General features: G+C 39.3%; 1 protein-coding gene across 5 annotated transcripts in view; it reads left to right on the top strand.

The window, feature by feature from the left end:
• Window positions 1-17,711, top strand: part of PCYT1A (phosphate cytidylyltransferase 1A, choline) — a 55,291-nt gene that overhangs the window by 4,656 nt on the left and 32,924 nt on the right. For 4 of the 5 annotated variants that reach the window (XM_055402186.2, XM_055401933.2, XM_055402020.2 and 1 more), the window contains exon 2: window positions 16,028-16,154. In XM_055402186.2, the coding sequence (XP_055258161.1) occupies window positions 16,038-16,154 (117 nt within the window). In that variant the 5' untranslated portion in view covers window positions 16,028-16,037. Of the gene's footprint in view, window positions 1-7,382; window positions 7,504-16,027; window positions 16,155-17,711 lie in introns of all 5 variants that reach the window. The other variant, XM_055402104.2, reaches the window with a different exon arrangement.

Below are 17,711 nucleotides of genomic sequence, written 5' to 3'. Positions count from 1 at the left end.
TATAAATAAGTTAATTTCCTATATTTTCCTGTTTGCAGATCACTTAAGTAAATAGATATATAGCAGGATTGGAGGGAGATCTGTTTGTTTTTCTTTTTTTCCTCCCTTTCTGTTGGTAACTTTCTTGTTGAAAGTTTAGTTTGAAGCTTTCTGCATTTGGACTAGAATGTCTGTCAGGAGAATCCATGGATTTGCTAGGCTGTTATATCACATTCACAACTATTTGCAAACCAGTTTGAAGTGAAGGCTGCTAAAAATAGTGATTTATAATCTTTGCTCTATATTAGAGAACAGAATGAGCGTATGGCACTTAATAGAAACTGGGTGATTCTGATTTGTTTTTTTAATCTTTAAAAGATTAAAGTCTTAATCTTTTTTGTTCCATGGAACACTTTGGCATTATGGTGAAACCTTGTGGACTCCTTTTTTTGATTAATGTTTTTATATGCAAAAAAGTACATAAATTATGAATAAAACAAATTGTGTTGATATGTAGTTATCAAAATATTTTTTAAATGTGTGAAACAGAACATGTAGTTTTTATTAACCGTAAATAAAGCTTGCTGTCTATCAGTGGGTCTTATAACTATGATAATTTTTAAATGATCATGTGTTTAAGTAGTATTTTAAGATATTTGTAGCAAGTGTAATATTATATGAAAATATCTCTGGTTTCTATTGGTGACAAAGTCTATTTTACTAAGTCTACTGTTACTTTTGTGGCTTACATTCATAATTGAAGGATGGTGGATTTGCCAGAGGCTAGACTTTCACTTTTCCTTTCATGCATTGGAGAAGGAAATGGCAACCCACTCCAGTGTTCTTGCCTGGAGAATCCCAGGGACGGGGGAGCCTGGTGGGCTGCCGTCTACGGGGTCGCACAGAGTCGGACACGACTGAAGCGACTTAGCAGCAGCAGCAGCAGTGAAGATAAAGATATACTTTTTTAAGTCTAAATTCCGGATTCCCTGAATCTGTCATAGACCCTGCCTTAGAGATATAACCCAGTTTAGGGAGAACAAGATCAAAATACAAGGTTTACACACTGATTCTTCCAGTAGGATAGTGGCAGAGCACATTGTTCAACTGTAAGAACTGTTAGAAGTTTCTGGTTTTTAGGATAATCTCTATCCTGAAATCCAACCCTCTGTGGTCAGGCCCAAGCACTAACATTATTTTGGTCCATGACTAACCCAGAGTCTGACACAGAGTAAGTGCCCACTCAGTGTTTGTTGAATAAGTGTTTCTCTGGAAAAATTAGAGGGAAGAGATCAAGTTCTAGCTTAGATCTTAGATGTGACCATTTACTGATCCTAGATATTGAGGCGTAACATTGAGCCCTGACTTAAAACTAATCTGTCTGTGCAGATAATGTTGTGAAATCATCTTTACATTTAGAATTTCCCAAAGCAGGCATTCTTTTGACTTATTCTATATCGTGTAGTGATATGTACTGGTTAGTGACATCATTACTGTTGTAGTCGACGCTATCTAACCATCTCATCCACTCTTGCCCCCTTCTGCCCCTGCCTTCAGTCTTTCCCAGCATCAGGGTCTTTTTCAGTGAGTCAGCTCCTCACGTCAGGTGGCCAAAGTATTGGAGCTTCAGCTTCATCATCAGTCCTTCCAATGACTATTTAGGGTTGATTTCCTTTAGGATTGACTGGTTTGATCTCCCTTCAGTCTAAAGAGACTCTCAAGAGTCTTCTCCAGCACCACAATTCAGAAGCATGCGTTTTTCAGTGCTCAGCCTTCTTTATGATTCAATTCTCACATCCGTACAGGATTACTGGAAAAACCATAGCTTTGACTAAACAGACCTTTTTGACAAAGTGATGTCTCAGCCTTGTAATACTCTAAGTTAGCTTTTCTTCCAAGGAGCAAGCATCTTTTAATTTTTTGGTTAGTGATATAAATTGCAGTAATCCTGTATCAGAAAGTTATGGTACGCAAGGACTTCCTGGCTAAGACTCCAAGCTCCCTAATTCAGGGGTCCCAGGTTTGATCCCTTATCAGGGAACTAGATCCCACATGCTGCAACTAAGATCTGGTGTAGCAAAATAAATAGTTTGTTGGTTTTCTTTTTTTTAAAGAAAGTTATGGTACAGTTTCTTGAAATAATTCTATTTCTAGCACTGTCCTCCACATTAGAACTGTTTACATAATCTAGGTAGAGTTTGCTACCAAATTATTAATAAAACTGATCTTGTTTTCATTTAGAATAGAGTTGGCAAGCTTCTTAGGTAAAGGGCCTGATGTAAATATTCAGCTCTGCGGGTCATACAGTCTCTGTGCAACTACTCAACTCTGCAGTTGTAGCACAAAAATGGCCATAGGCAGTACATAAGTGAATGAGCATGGCTGTGTTTCAGTAAAACTTTAATTATAAAAACAGACTGTGGGCCATTTTTGACTTGTAAGCTGTAGTTTGCTGACCCTTGCTGTAGGAATTCTGCCAGTTCTTAAATCCAGCCCTTCCTCCCACTGTGGGCTAGATATATCCTCCCTCAGGCTTCAAAGATCTTTACATAAAAGGTGATGTGGCTGCACTGTTATCTGTGGGAATGCCTGAATGTGCAGCAAATGACATGATTAATGCCAGCAGTATTTGATTCACTTTAACCTAGAAGTTCATAGAGCTTGTCTCTTATAGCACTACTTTATTAAACTCCACAGTGGTAGAAGCAGATAAAGATAACAAGTATGAAGTATGCTTGCTCATTTAGCTTTGGAACTGGGCATTGCTATGCCAGTAGAAAATTCCTGTTATTGTTCAGTCACTCAGTTGTGTCTGACTCTTTGTGACCCCATGGGCTGCAGTGTGCCAGCCTTCCCTGTCCTTCACTATTTTCCAGAGTTTGCTCAAACTCATGTCCATTAAGTAGATGATGCCATCCAAACATCTCATCCTGAGTATAGGGTTGTATTGAGGGAAATTATTGTAGGCCCAGGGATGAGGGGAAGCAGGAATAGAAGGCAAAGGAAAAATTCTTGTCTCCTTTTTTTTTTTTTTTTTAACTCAGATAGTTCCTGTAGTACTCAGTCAAATTTGAGTTAGATTTTTGAAACTTGAAGAGTATATATGATTGCAGCTTCTACTATTCAGGTTGTTGCATAGCTTAAGAAGCAGTGTCCATCTCCTCTTTCACCCTGGGATGCTTAGTAAATCTACCAGCAATAAGGAAGTAGAATAGAAGGGGATTGAGTAGGAGTTTCTGAAACTGCACTTCTAGGACACTTTCATCTTTTAAACACTAGCACATGCATACTAGCACCTAGATATTGTCTCCTTCAAGACATTCATGTTGCAAAAACACTTGATTGGACTTATCCTCCATATCTCCGTCCTGCCACCCCTTCTTGCTGACACACATTTCCACTTCTTTTGTGTGCTTCCTTAATAGCAGAGTTGATCTGTCCAAGCAGGCATCTACTGGAACACTGAAGAACAAGGCTAGCAGTGTGTCCTGGGAGGTGAGTCAGCAGAAATGGAGCCAGATTTTGTGAATCTGGGTAAAAATCACAGGAGCAGATACTACATTCTGTACCTTGAAAGCAGTTTGGAGACACTAAGGCACTTACTAGCCAGGGTGGTGGTAGTGTGGGTATTTGTGTCCATATTTAGATTCTGTGTTTGGGGAATTTGAGTGACTAAGATGAAGTGACCTATCTAGGGACTGAATATGTAGCAGTGTTGGAAAAATTACAAATGCTGCGTTCTAAATGCCAGCTCTGTTTTCCTCTTTTTTGTTACAGCTTCTTTTGACATAGAAACTTTCAGGAAGGATAAACAGCTAAGGAAATAGGAGGTTTTGGCCTACCCTGATGGGCTCAAGAGGGAGGCTCACTGTATTTTATCTCCAGCTGTTTTCATTCTGACTTAGCTTAATTAATATGAGTGCTGTGGCTGGAAACCAGGATCTATCTGCAAATTATTAGGCGATCTGCTCCGCATCCTCATTTTGCTCTTGTACTGTATTGACTCTGAGGAGGTGCCATCTTTCCCCAGCCCTGCTACCCCATGTCAAGTAGATACTAAAGCAGCCACTCTGTGTGTGTGTATGTTTTCACTCTGGAATGTAGATATTTAAAGTCTCCTATTCCGGGGACATCACTCACTTTTACTTGAATAGCATTAGTTGATTACAAAGGGGCAGTTATCATAAACAGAGTTTGGGAAGTATTGTTCCTCATTGTTGGAGATATTCAGTGATTACTGGGCAGTTGTGAGTATAATAAAGGTGGTATAGTTTTAGGTAAAGCTAAGTTTCAGTATAATGAACTGAAAAGCCAGCATGTATTTGCTACCCTCAGTACACTGTCATCCTCTCACATACCTTTTCTCGATATGTTCTGGCAAATTCAATATGTTCTGGCAGCCATCTGTTGGAACTTTAGGGAAACTGGGGGTAATTTTTTTCATCAGTTTAGGCACTAGTTATTAAATTTTTCTCTATACTTTCAAGGTGTATAAGTTAGTAGATATGAGGAACATGGAGATGGTCTAAGAGAGCCAGTGAAAAATGAAAAACATGGCGACCTATAAAGTCAAAGTTTAAAAATAGTTTTAGTAATAGTTCTGGAGGAAAGGCATGAGAGTTAATCTCTTTATAATTTCTGAATTCTTTTAGGCTTATTGTTATGGAATGTCTGGGGTCTTGGTGTCCTCTACCTCCTAAAAAAGTAGAAAGATATAGAAGTATTTTATATTATAAAACAAAAAATATTAGTTGTATTTGTTCTAAATCCAAAGGATCTTTAGTCTTCAGTTTGTCTGATGCATAATCTTCAGGTTAAAGTATAGTGTAAAATACAGGATAGGACATACAAGTCATCTTTGGGAAATGAACTATATGTCAGCAGATAAGGAAAAATACTTTTGACAGGATGAGAGCTTTATTTTACCATCTTTGATACACTTCTAAATTGAAAAGTATTGACATATTTCCATCAAAACAAAATACTCAGATGTGTAGTGTTTTTCAAAATTTCAAAGGGGTTTTTTTTTAAATTTATTCAAATAGTTATTGAGCGTCTGCTGTGTGCTAGGGCTCATTGCCAGGTATTGGATGCATCAGTTATGATTTTGTGGTTCTAAGTGATAAGAAACCCAACTTACTTGAGTTTCAGCAAAAAGGGAAGTGCATTGGATGGCAGAATTAGGCAATTCAAGATCTGGCTTCTCTCCATCATCATCATTACTTTCTCTGTGTTGTCTACTTTGAGAAAGACTCTTCCTGGGTATAGGATAACTACTAGATTGTCATAGATGGTTCCTAGAGTCGTGTCTCCAGGTTTAAATTCATAAATCTTTGTCCAAGTGTTCCCATCTGACAAGTCCTGGGATTCACTCTGATTGGACTATCTTTGGTCACCTATCACTGCCTTTCCCAACCTCCTCTTCCCCAAGTCTGTGGCCTGAGAGGGTGATGTGCTAATTGGTTCAGGTTAGGCATATGGGCTTCCCTGGTGTCTGAGAGGTTAAAGCGTCTGCCACCAATGTGGGAGACCTGGGTTCGATCCCTGGGTCGGGAAGATCCCCTGGAGAAGGAAACGGTAACCCACTCCAGTATTCTTGCCTGGAGAATCCCATGGACAGAGAAGCTTGGTAGGCTACAGTCCACGGGGTCGCAAAGAGTTGGACACAACTGAGCGACGGAACGAAGCGGAGGCATGTGGTATCTGATGGCATGTGGTATGAAGGGTGAAGATCACACAGGCCAAATGATACTGACTCTCCAAATGAAAATAGTCCCTGTCCAGAGCAGGAGATTGCACAGTGGAAAGACAAACAACATTAGGGAGTTTGTTTTCTAATCTCTCATTTGATCCTTACCATAATTTAGAAATTAAGTATGTTTTGTTAGAAAGTTCCTTAATCTCATGAAGAATCTCTTAGGGTTAATGCATTCACCTTAACTTAGAGTTAAGGTACAAGGAGGAGCTAAAAATTTTTTTTTGGCTAAAGTTTGGTTTTTTATTTGGCCAGGCCACACAATTTGTGGGATATTAGTTCCCTGACCAGGGATTGAACTTGTGTCCCCTGCAGCAGAAGCATGAATCCTAACCACTGAACCGCCAGGAAGTCCCTGGGAGCAGCTAGAATTAACTCCCCTTCTTGCGTGGAGTTGACTCACTGGAAAAGAGTCTGATGCTGGAAAGGATTGGGGGTGGGAGGAGATGGGGACGACAGAGAATGAGATGGCTGGATGGCATCACCGACTCGATGGACATGAGTTTGAGTGAACTCCGGGAGTTGGTGATGGACAGGGAGGCCTGGCGTGCTGTGATTCATGGGGTCGCAAAGAGTTGGACGCGACTGAACTGAACTGAACTGATATGTGATATGATTCCTGGTCTAGTCACATCCTCTACTCTTCTACTCTAGCCTAAACCAAAACCCAAATAGTCGGTCAGTGATATGCCCAGTAAGAAGGAGTTCAGTCTTTATGAAAGATGAAATTAAATTCCTGCCTGGCACAGTGTAGTGCATGGCCAGGGTGGAAGAAGTGGTTTTGTTTAAATTCAGGTATGACCATTTCATACACTAGGTAACATAATGTTGTCATTAAATGCACACAGATCTAGAGCCAGAATGCTGCTGCTGCTAAGTCACTTCAGTCGTGTCCGACTCTGTGTGACCCCATAGACAGAAGCCCACCAGGCTCCCCCGTCACTGGGATTCTCCAGGCAAGAACACTGGAGTGGGTTGCCATTTCCTTCTCCAATGTGTGAAAGTGAAAAGTGAAAGTGAAGTCGCTCAGTCATGTCCGACCCTCAGCGACCCCACGGACTGCAGCCTACCAGGCTCCTCCATCCATGGGATTTTCTAGGCAATAGTACTGGAGTGGCTTGCCATTGCCTTCTCCGAGAGCCAGAATACTTTGGTTCAAATCCTGTTTATGCCCTGTCCCAGACGTGTCATCTCAGTCAAGTCATTTAACCCAGCTGTGCCTCAATTTATTCATCTGAAAAATAGAGTTAATAAATCTACCTCATAAGATTGTTGTTATTTAATATATACAAAATTATTTAATGTATACAAAAGGTTTAGGGACTTCCCTGGTGGTCCAGTGGCTTAGACTTCATGCTCCTAATGGAGGGGGCCCAGGTTTGATCCATGGTCAGGGAACTAGATCCCACATGCTACAACTAAGAGTTCATATGCCACGACTAAGAGATCCCACATGCTGCAGTAGAGATCAAAGATTCTATGTACTGCAACTAAATAAATAAAAAAATTTTAAAAATATATAATATATGCAAAAGGTTTATAACTTTCTGGCACATAGAAAGTACTCTGTGTTAGTTTTGAATGCATGCATGCTAAGTCGCTTCAGTCATATCCTACTCTTTGTGACCTATGGACCGTATCCCTCCAGGCTCCTCGGTCCATGGGATTCTCCAAGCAAGAATACTGGAGTGTGTTGCCATTCCCTTCTCCAGGAGACCTTCCCAAACCAGGGATCGAACCTGTGTGTCTTAGGTCTGCTGCATTGGCAGGCGAGTTCTTTACAACTAGCGCCACCTGGGAAGTCTGCATTAGCTATAATTTTTATCATCACTATCTTTGGGACAGTGATAGAGAAATGTGAATTGTGTGATAGTACAATGAAACAGGTTTACGTCTGATTGAATACTGTAATCATTAAGAATTCTAAATATATTTTTATTCTATTTTCTAAAGATAAATTCGTGTGTTTTATATTGTACTAATGTAGAGTATTACAAGTGGATCTCAATGAGGAGAAAGGGTTCTAGTGGTATGTTACATTGGTATATGGTGACATCTATTCTGATCAGTATTTTTGGATGGAGACATAAAAACCATGCTTTTCTATAGATTACATAAAATTGTGAATGCAAAGTGATAGATGGCAGTCACAATTTGAAATTATTTTAACAGATTAGAACAAACAGATCAATCAAGATGGACTTTTGTAAAGCAATTATCCTTCAATAAAAAAATTTTTTAAAAGACAGACTTTAACAGGATTATGACCAATAAAATGAATAAGTATATTTCTATACAATCTTTCCTTGAATGACCTGGTATGCTAAAATGAAATGCCTCCTAAGGTTACCTAGTCCCTTTTTGGATACTCTGATTCCTCAAAAGTATTTTATTATGTTTAGTTAAAATTTGTGTCTCTGCATCTTTCAACTTGTGATTCATTTTCTATTATCTAGAGTGTCACAGAGTAAGTGTCTGCCCTATCCAGCATGACAGGCATTCAGATATTTAGAGATAGGTATTAGGTACCTTCATGTATAGTAAGTACAGTGTCGTATTTTACCATATACTATAGTGGTTAAGAGTATGTAGTCTGCAGCCAGGCTGACTGGATTTGATTCCTAGCATCACTTACTAGTTGTGTGACTTTTATTTTCTGCACCTCAGTTTCAATAGTGATAAAAACAATACATGTATGTCAGAGGTTGTGAATGTTAAGAGAGTTTTAATATTTAAAAAAATTTTTGACATACAGGTGTTATATAAATGCTGACAGTAGTAGTAATAATATTTTTTTTCTTCATCATTGCTTTACATCAGACTCTAGAAGAGTTCTTGCTACAACAGTGATTCTTTAATGGGGTAGGGATAGGATGTGGAAGATGCATCAAGCATACCTCATGTTTTATCATAATTTTACATGAAAAGTACACTTTTCACAGTTGTAAAAATGGAGGAAAACTTGACAAAATCTTTTGGCTATAGAGGATACATAGGAAATAGACAGAGGCAGATGATGGCAACTACTACTACTACTATGAAATAATAATAGTAGCTGATGTTTACAAAGTAATGCTCAAAATTCTCCAAGCCAGGCTTCAGCAATATGTGAACCATGAAATTCCAAATGTTCAAGCTGGTTTTAGAAAAGGCAGAGGAACCAGAGATCAAATTGCCAACATCCACTGGATCATCGAAAAAGCAAGAGAGTTCCAGAAAAACATCTATTTCTGCTTTATTGACTATGCCAAAGCCTTTGACTGTGTGGATCACAATAAACTGAGGAAAACCCTGAAAGAAATGGGACTACCAGACCAGCTGACCTGCCTCTTGAGAAACCTGTATGCAGGTCAGGAAGCAACAGTTAGAACTGGACATGGAACAATAGACTGGTTCCAAATAGGAAAAGGAGTACGTCAAGGCTGTATGTTGTCACCCTGCTAATTTAACTTATATGCAGAGTACATCACTAGAAACGCTAGACTGGAGGAACCGCAAGCTGGAATCAAGATTGCCGAGAGAAATATCATTAACCTTAGATACGCAGATGACAGCCCCCTCACGGCAGAAAGTGAGGAAGAACTAAAGAGCCTCTTGATGAAAGTGAAAGAGGAGAGTGAAAAAATTGGCTTAAAAGCTCAACATTCAGAAAACTAAGATCATGGCATCCAGTCCTATCACTTCATGGCAAATGGATGGGGAAACAGTGGCTGACTTTATTTTTCTGGGCTCCAGAATCACTGCAGATGGTGATTGCAGCCATGAAATTAAAAGACGCTTACTCCTTGGAAGGAAAGTTATGACCAAGCTAGATAGCATATTAAAAAGCAGAGACATTACTTTGTCAACAAAGGGCCATCTAGTCAAGGCTATGGTTTTTCCAGTGGTCATGGATGGATGTGAGAGTTGGACTATAAAGAAAGCTGAGCGCTGAAGAATTGATGCTTTTGAACTGTGGTGTTGGAGAAGACTCTTGAGAGTCCCTTGGACTGCAAGGAGATCCAACCAGTCCATCCTAAAGGAGATCAGTCCTGGGTGTTTATTGGATGGACTGGTGCTAAAGCTGAAACTCCAATAATTTGGCCACCTGATGTGAAGAGCTGACTCATTTGAAAAGACACTGATAGATTGAAGGTAGGAGGAGAAGGGGACGCCAGAAGATGAGATGGTTGGATGTCATCACCGACTCAATGGACGTGAGTTTGAGTGAACTCCGGGAGTTGGTGATTTACAGGGAGGCCTGGCGTGCTGCGGTTCATAGGGTCACAAAGAGTCGGACACGACTGAGCGACTGAACTGAACTGATGTTTACAAGCACATACTGTGTACACAGACATTGTGCTAAAGCTTTACATAGATTATTCCTTTTAAACCTAATTTGTTGGATGATGAAACTAAGACTTGGAGAGATAAAGAATTTGCCCAAATTTTCATGGCTAGTAAGTGGTAGAAATGGACTTCATACTTACAGAATATGATTTTAGGGTCTCTTTTTAATCACTACAGTATGCAAACAGTGTAAGGTTAAAGATTTTTACTTTTCTCAAAATGGAACATGAATAAAAAAAGCTATTGAGAAACACTGCCTTAGACATTTGGTTAGAGATGTTTATATAAGGCAGATTTTATTGAAGAATGTATTTGCTCAACTGAAATACAGGTAAAATATGTTAGTATTACTATTATTTACCAATGGGCTTTGTAATGTGTCAATACTAATACTAATGGTTGCCTTGATTCTTACTTTGTTCATAAATTTTACATTAGCTTTAAATAGCTAGTCAGATATTCTTTCTCCTGCCTCAGGTTCTCTCTCTGATATTTTATGTGTGATTTTTTTAATATAGTGGAATAGATTCAGTGTCACAGTATGTAGTGACTGCAGATATCAGTTTGACTTTAAAATATCTTTAGAACTTCCCTTGTGGTCCATTGGTTATGAATCCATCTGCCAATGCAGGGGACATGGGTTCGATCCCTGGTCCGGGAAGATTCCACGTGCCGCTCTCAGGACAACTAAGCCTGTGTGCTACAACCACTGAGCCCACGCACTCTAGAGCCCTTGCTCTGCAACAAGAGAAGCCACCACAATGAGAAGCCTGTGTACCACAACTAGAGAAAGCCCTTTCACAGCAACAAAAACCCAGCACAATCAAAAGGAAACCAAAAAAAAGACTGGATGTCTTAAACAACAGAAATTTTTTAAAACTTTAAAATCACAATGGCAGTATTTACCTCCTTTGCTTCTTTCTAATATGATGATGTCTACCATGTGTTTGGCTGGTTGAGTCATACAAGATGGTTCAGGACTTCAAGAATTAAGCAGTTAAAAGCAAAGCAGAATTTATGTTATGTATATTTTACCACAATGAAAATAAACAAACAAAAAGCAAAGCAAAATCAGAGTGGGGAGGGAGAGATGGATGAGTGGTATGAGGGAACGAGTGAATGATATGTTTATCTTAATTTTGATGATTTCACAAGGGTATAATGTTCAGTTCAGTTCAGTTCAGTCGCTCAGTCGTGTCCGACTCTCCGCGACCCCATGAATCACAGCACGCCAGGCCTCCCTATCCATCACCAGCTCCCGGAGTTCACTCAAACTCATGTCCACAGAGTCGGTGATGCCATCCAGCCATCTCATTCTTGGTATAATGTTAAAACTCATTAAATTATACACTCTTAAAACTGAAGTATACATTTATTTTATGTCAATTATACATCATTCAGTAAAGCTGAAAAAATATAGCCCACATATCCCCTCCGCCCCCAACCCCTGCACACACAGAGCAAAGACTTCTGAGAAATTCCTATAAACTTGTCTTTGGATGTGTTAAGTATTATTCTGTTAAACTTTTAGAAATTTTAACTTGAAGTCATGGAAAGTAACTGGTGAGAATATGGCATGACATTTATCCCGTTGATTTATTATGGCATCCTTAAAACTCTATATCATGAAGGAAAAGTACAGGTGACTTAAATGCCACCTATTTGTAATGTCAGAAGAGAGAGGAACAGAGAAATAAAGAATTTTTTTTATTGCTTAAGTTGGAAGCTTGTCAGGAAATCCTAGTAAAACTTTTCCGACAGGAAAGATCTGTACAGCTGTCAAATCAGGCAACTTTGGAATCAGGCCACTAACCATATCAGTTGTATTTGATTGGTTCTTGGACCTTGCTACTTTCGGTATCTGACCTTTTTATTTCACTGTTCATTTAGGCTGGTCTGACTTAAGCTTGCAAAAACTTAAGGAACCTATGATATGGAAAGAATGTTCTTAATTAAAGGAAGAAGCAGCAGTAATGATGAGACAGCTTCTTTTACTAAAAATTTGTGGATTTCTGGGAGACAGCATTCTGGTTTTCCAACTTACTAGCTGTGTGACCTCTGAATAGGTTGCTTAACCTCCCTGATCCTTAGTTTTCTCACTTGTATATTGGAACTAAAAATACCTGCTTCTCAGGTTATGTGGGCTAAATGAGAATAATGTATATAAAGTACCCAGCACAGTGTCTGTCACTGGTAATACTGAAGAAAAATAGTCATCATTATGATTGTTGCTGTTACTGTCTTACCTCTTTGCAACACATTTAGATTGCTAACACACACTTCTTAGAATATATGTTTCATCTACACTGATTCAGAGTTAGGAAGGAGAGAGAATCTATTTTTAGGGATCCCAAAAGATCCCTTTGATGAGGGCCTGTCTGTGTAGAAAATGATTATTGGACATTTAAAAAAAATACATTTATTAGGCTTGTATTAGGTCTTAGTTGTGGCATGCAGGGTCTTCATTGCTGTCCGTGGGCTTCTCTTGTTCAGGCCCTTGGGCTTAGTAGTTGGCTGCTCCAGCTCAGTTGCCCCATGGCATGTGCGATCTTAGTTCCCCAACCAGGGATCAAACCCTCTTCCCCTCCATTGGAAGGTGGATTTTTAAGCACTGGACCACCAGGCAAGTCCCCAAACATGTTTAAAAGTAAACTTTTTACCTTGAAAAAAAAAAGTAAAACTTTCAAAAAAGGAATATTAAAATGAAGCCCTTTATGACCCACTCATTTTCATTTGGGCTTCCCTGGTGGCTCAGTGGTAAAAGAATCCACCTGCAGTGCAGGAGACGCGGGAGACATGGGGAAGATCACTGGGTGGGGAAGATCCCCTGCAGGAGGGCATGGTAACCCACTCCAGTATTCTTGCATGGAGAATCCCATGGACAGAGGAGGCAGGTGGGCTACAGTCCATAGGATTGCAAAGAGTCGGACACAACTGAAGCGACTGAGCACATGTTCACCCAGCTTCATACATTGATGAAATTATGCCATATTTGCTTTACCTTTTTGTATGTAATATAAATTTTTTTTCTTTTCTTTTTTTGTTAAGGATAAGTTGCAGTGATAAGAGATCATAACCCTTTGTCCCTAGATACTTCAGCATTAAAAAAAAAGGACATTCTTTTATGTAACAGTGTAATTATCAACTTCAGGAAGTTTATTTTAACATTGATACATATATTATCTGATACAACCCATATTTTAATTTTACTGGTTGTCCTAATAACTATCTTTTATAACGATTTTTCCCCCAATCTAGAATTATGCATTACATTTAGTTGTCATTTCTTTGGTCTTTTAACCTGGAACAGTCCTTCAGCCTTTCATTGTTTTTCATGATTGACATTTTTTTTGAAGAATACAGGCTTGTTTTGGAGAATGTCTTTTAGTTGAGGTTTGTCTAATTGTTCCTCATAAACACATAGGTTATGTGTTTTTGGCAGATAATATGACCCCAATGCCTTGTATCAGGAAGCATTATTGGTGATGTTAATTAGCTTTAATTATTTAGGTAAGAGTTTTTTTTTTTTTCACTCTAAAGGTAACTTGCTTTACTTTGTAATTAATAAGTCATTGATGGAGAGAGAGTTTGAAACTGTGTGAACTCCTGTTCCCAAACAAAATATCCCCCAGTGGTTTTAGAATCTTAAGGAGCATTTTTATATCATGAATGTGGTTTCCTCACATTGATTGAAGAAGTCTTCTTGAGAAAATAGCTTTTAATGTAAAAATTGTAATACTTTGTACACAATACATACTCAGTATTTTTGACTGTCTGATCTTTGAGCTACCTGACACCATTTGCTGATTATATTTCTCGTAATGGATTTTGTCTGCCTACTCTGAGAATTTAACAGATATTTGCAGCAAAATCTTGTTGTTTGCAAATTAGAAATGGTCATTAACTGGACTGATTAGGCGTTCTTAGCAGGCCACTCAGATCAGTGAGATGAGAGTAGTAAATTCTCGGTATTTCAAAAGAATAATAACAATCATGAAAATCACTCATCATCATCACTGGAAAAACTTACTAAATATATGATTCTCTCCTTCCTTTTTATTTTAATTTGTGATGAAAGGACATTTGAATTTGAATATGTGATGAAAGGAAGTTTCTGGGTGGTATTCATCTTTCACTTTAGACTCTGACATTTTTTTCAAATCAGGCTAATACTTAGCCATGACTCATGAGGTGTCTCCTTAAGAATTAGGTCAGGTTTCTTGTAGATCTTGTCACATTGTGCTTTGGAATTTAGCCATAGGAAAGAAAGTAAGGCACAATTGCAATTGTTTAAATAAATATCTTATTCAGGAGGGCTTATTAGAGGCAGAGAGAATAGAAAGTCCTCATTCTGTCTAGTATTTTGTTTTGTTTACCATTTGTGTTCTGAGGATCTTTTTTCCATCTGTCATTGTGTCTTGGACAGAGGTGGCAGTTGATCATTGAAGTTCCTCTCTCTCCAATTCCTAGCTGATAACCTAAAATTTTATCATTATCAAGAAATCAATTTATTTGTGAAAATTATGTCACCTAAACATAAAACATCAAATATTCAGAACTTTTCTGTAATAGTGGCTAAATGTTTTATTCTAAATGAGACAACAGTAAATGAATTTTCCTTGGGGGAAGAAGCCTGGGTGGAGTTTTAGTAGTTGGGGATTGTGAACAAGTTTAAGGTGCTAAGACTCTGAAAGAGGAAGGGGAAATGAGTATTGGAAAAGGAAAAGACATTTAAAAGATACAAGTATGTTTGTTGTTTAGTTTCTAAGTTGTGTCTGACTCTGGGCTGCAACAGCTTGCCAGTCTCCATTATCTGTGGGATTTCCCAGTCAGGAATACTGGGGTGGGTTGCCATTTCCTTCTCTAGGCATCTTCCCAAACCAAGGATCAAACCTGAGTCTCCTGCATTAGCAGGCAGATTATTTACTGCTGAGCTACCAGAGAAGCTCACAAGTATGCATATTCTACAATTTTCATAACTCTAACTCTGGATTCAGTTCAGTTCAGTCGCTCAGTCGTGTCCGACTCTCCGCGACCCCATGAATCACAGCACGCCAGGCCTCCCTGTCCATCACCAACTCCCGGAGTACACTCAAACTCATGTCCACAGAGTCGGTGATGCCATCCAGCCATCTCATTCTCCGTCGTCCCCTTCTCCTCCCGCCCCCAACCTTTCCCAGCATCAGAGTCTTTTCCAGTGAGTCAACTCGTCGCATGAGGTGGCCAAAGTATTGGAGTTTCAGCTTTAGCATCAGTCCCTCCAATGAACATCCAGGATTGATCTCCTTTAGAATGGACTGGTTGGATCTCCTTGCAGTATAAGGGACTCTCAAGAGTCTTCTCCAACACCACAGTTCAAAAGCATCGATTCTTCGGCGATCAGCTTTCTTCACAGTCCAACTCTCACATCCATACATGACCACGGGAAAAACCATTGCCTTGACTAGACGGACCTTGGTCGGCAAAGTAATGTCTCTGCTAGTAGACTTTGAAATATACAGAGCATTTAGAGTTAAGAAATCCAGACTTTGTTAACCAGTAACTGCTGATGGCCATCTTTTTTTCTTTTTTAAAAAAGAGTCTTCTCCATCTGTACCAAAGACATACATTTCACATTTCCTTGCACCTGTCAGACCTCTAGGTGTCCTAGGGATGTGATGTAAGGGTAGTGAAAGTCTGTATAACTAACTTTCTCAGCCAAGTTCTTCCAGTGTTTTGCATGCAGTTAGGGTATGGAATAAATAGTATTTTTTGTGCAGTAATTTCCAAGGTCCAGGTGATTAATTGTGGCCATTGTTCCACAGAGAGGCATTTCAGTGTTTCTACTAGAGCCTTGTTTTTGTGACGCTTTGCTCTTTTTTATCAGATGCATTTGGTTCATCTTTGTGAAGTGTGTGCTTTTCCCTGTCGTTGGGAAATTTTCTCCCCAGTGAGAAAAAAATTCTTTTCACTTTCTATGACCAGTTAAAAGAAGATGGATGCACAGAATTCAGCCAAAGTCAACACAAGGAAGAGGAGGAAAGAGACACCTGGACCCAATGGGGCAACGGAAGAAGATGGAATTCCTTCGAAAATGCCACGCTGTGCAATTGTAAGTAAGAAAGAGATTTCTTTGTTGTACTCTTATCCTTGCAGGGGAAAGGTAGAAAGTGATATAACACTGATGATATCAACATTACTTCTTATCAGTTCAGTTCACTTCAGTCGTTCAGTCGTGTCCGACTCTTTGCAACCCCATGAATCGCAGCATGCCAGGCCTCCCTGTCCATCACCAACTCCCGGAGTTCACTCAGACTCATGTCCATCGAGTCGGTGATGCCATCCAGCCATCTCATTCTCTGCCGTCCCCTTCTCCTCCTGACCCCAATCCCTCCCAGCATCAGAGTCTTTTTCCAGTGAGTCAACTCTTCGCATGAGGTGGCCAAAGTATTGGAGTTTCAGCTTTAGCATCAGTCCTTCCAATAAACACCCAGGCCTGATCTCCTCTAGGATGGACTGGTTGGATCTCCTTGCAGTCCAAGGGACTCTCAAGAGTTTTCTCCAACACCACAGTTCAAAAGCATCAATTCTTCGGCACTCAGCTTTCTTCACAGTCCAACTCTCACATCCATACATGACCACGGGAAAAACCATAGCCTTGACTAGACGGACCTTTGTTGGCAAAGTAATGTCTCTGCTTTTTAATATGCTATCTAGGTTGGTCATAACTTTCCTTCCAAGGAGTAAGTGTCTTTTAATTTCATGGCTGCAATCAGCATCTGCAGTGATTTCGGAGCCCCAAAAAATAAAGTCTGACACTGTTTCTACTCTTTCCCCATCTATTTCCCATGAAGTGATGGGACCAGCCATGACCTTAATTTTCTGAATTTTGAGCTTTAAGCCAACTTTTTCACTCTCCTCTTTCACTTTCATCAAGAGGCTTTTTAGTTCCTTTTCACTTTCTGCCATAGAGTGGTATCATCTGCATATCTGAGGTTATTGATATTTCTCCTGGCAATCTTCATTCCAGCTTGTGCTTCTTCCAGCCCAGCGTTCCTCATGATGTATTCTGCATATAAGTTAAATAAACAGTGTGACAATATACAGCCTTGACGTACTCCTTTTCCTATTTGGAACCAGTCTGTTGTTCTATGTCCAGTTCTAACTGTGGCTTCCTGACCTGCATAGATCAGTTCAGTTCAGTCGCTCAGTTGTGTCTGACTCTTAGCAAGTCTTCTTAAATAATGGAAAAAATGAATAGTAAGTGTGAATAGTGACTTTTCGACAGTTGTTGGAAATCTTATGCAGATTATAATTCACAGCTTCAGTTGTAAGAACTTTACACTGGAATTGAAAAAAGAATGTTAGGAAAACTTGGAGTTTGTATGTATATTAGGCAAAAAATGATAAAATTCAAACTAATGAAATAGAGAAATTGTAGCTCCAGGCAGTGATCTGATCTTGGTATCATCTCTTGTTTAGTTTTCTGTGTCTTACTGTCTTTTCTGTTCTATCACTGCTCCACTCCATTACAAATTATATCGTAGATGAGAACTTTTTTCTACTACTGCCTATTTTATGTTCCTTTATCTCTGAAGGGTTATCTTTGTATTTCCTAACCACTTACAAACATTTGATGAAAGACTGCTTTCTAAACTCTTCATCCTGT

The sequence above is a fragment of the Moschus berezovskii genome, chromosome 1, assembly GCF_049115385.1.
Source record: "Moschus berezovskii isolate FMDL1 chromosome 1, NW_MosBer_1.0, whole genome shotgun sequence".
NCBI classification, from domain to species: Eukaryota; Metazoa; Chordata; class Mammalia; order Artiodactyla; family Moschidae; genus Moschus; species Moschus berezovskii.
Note: the sequence above shows the minus strand (reverse complement) of the source record. Positions and strands in the feature narration are given on the sequence as shown.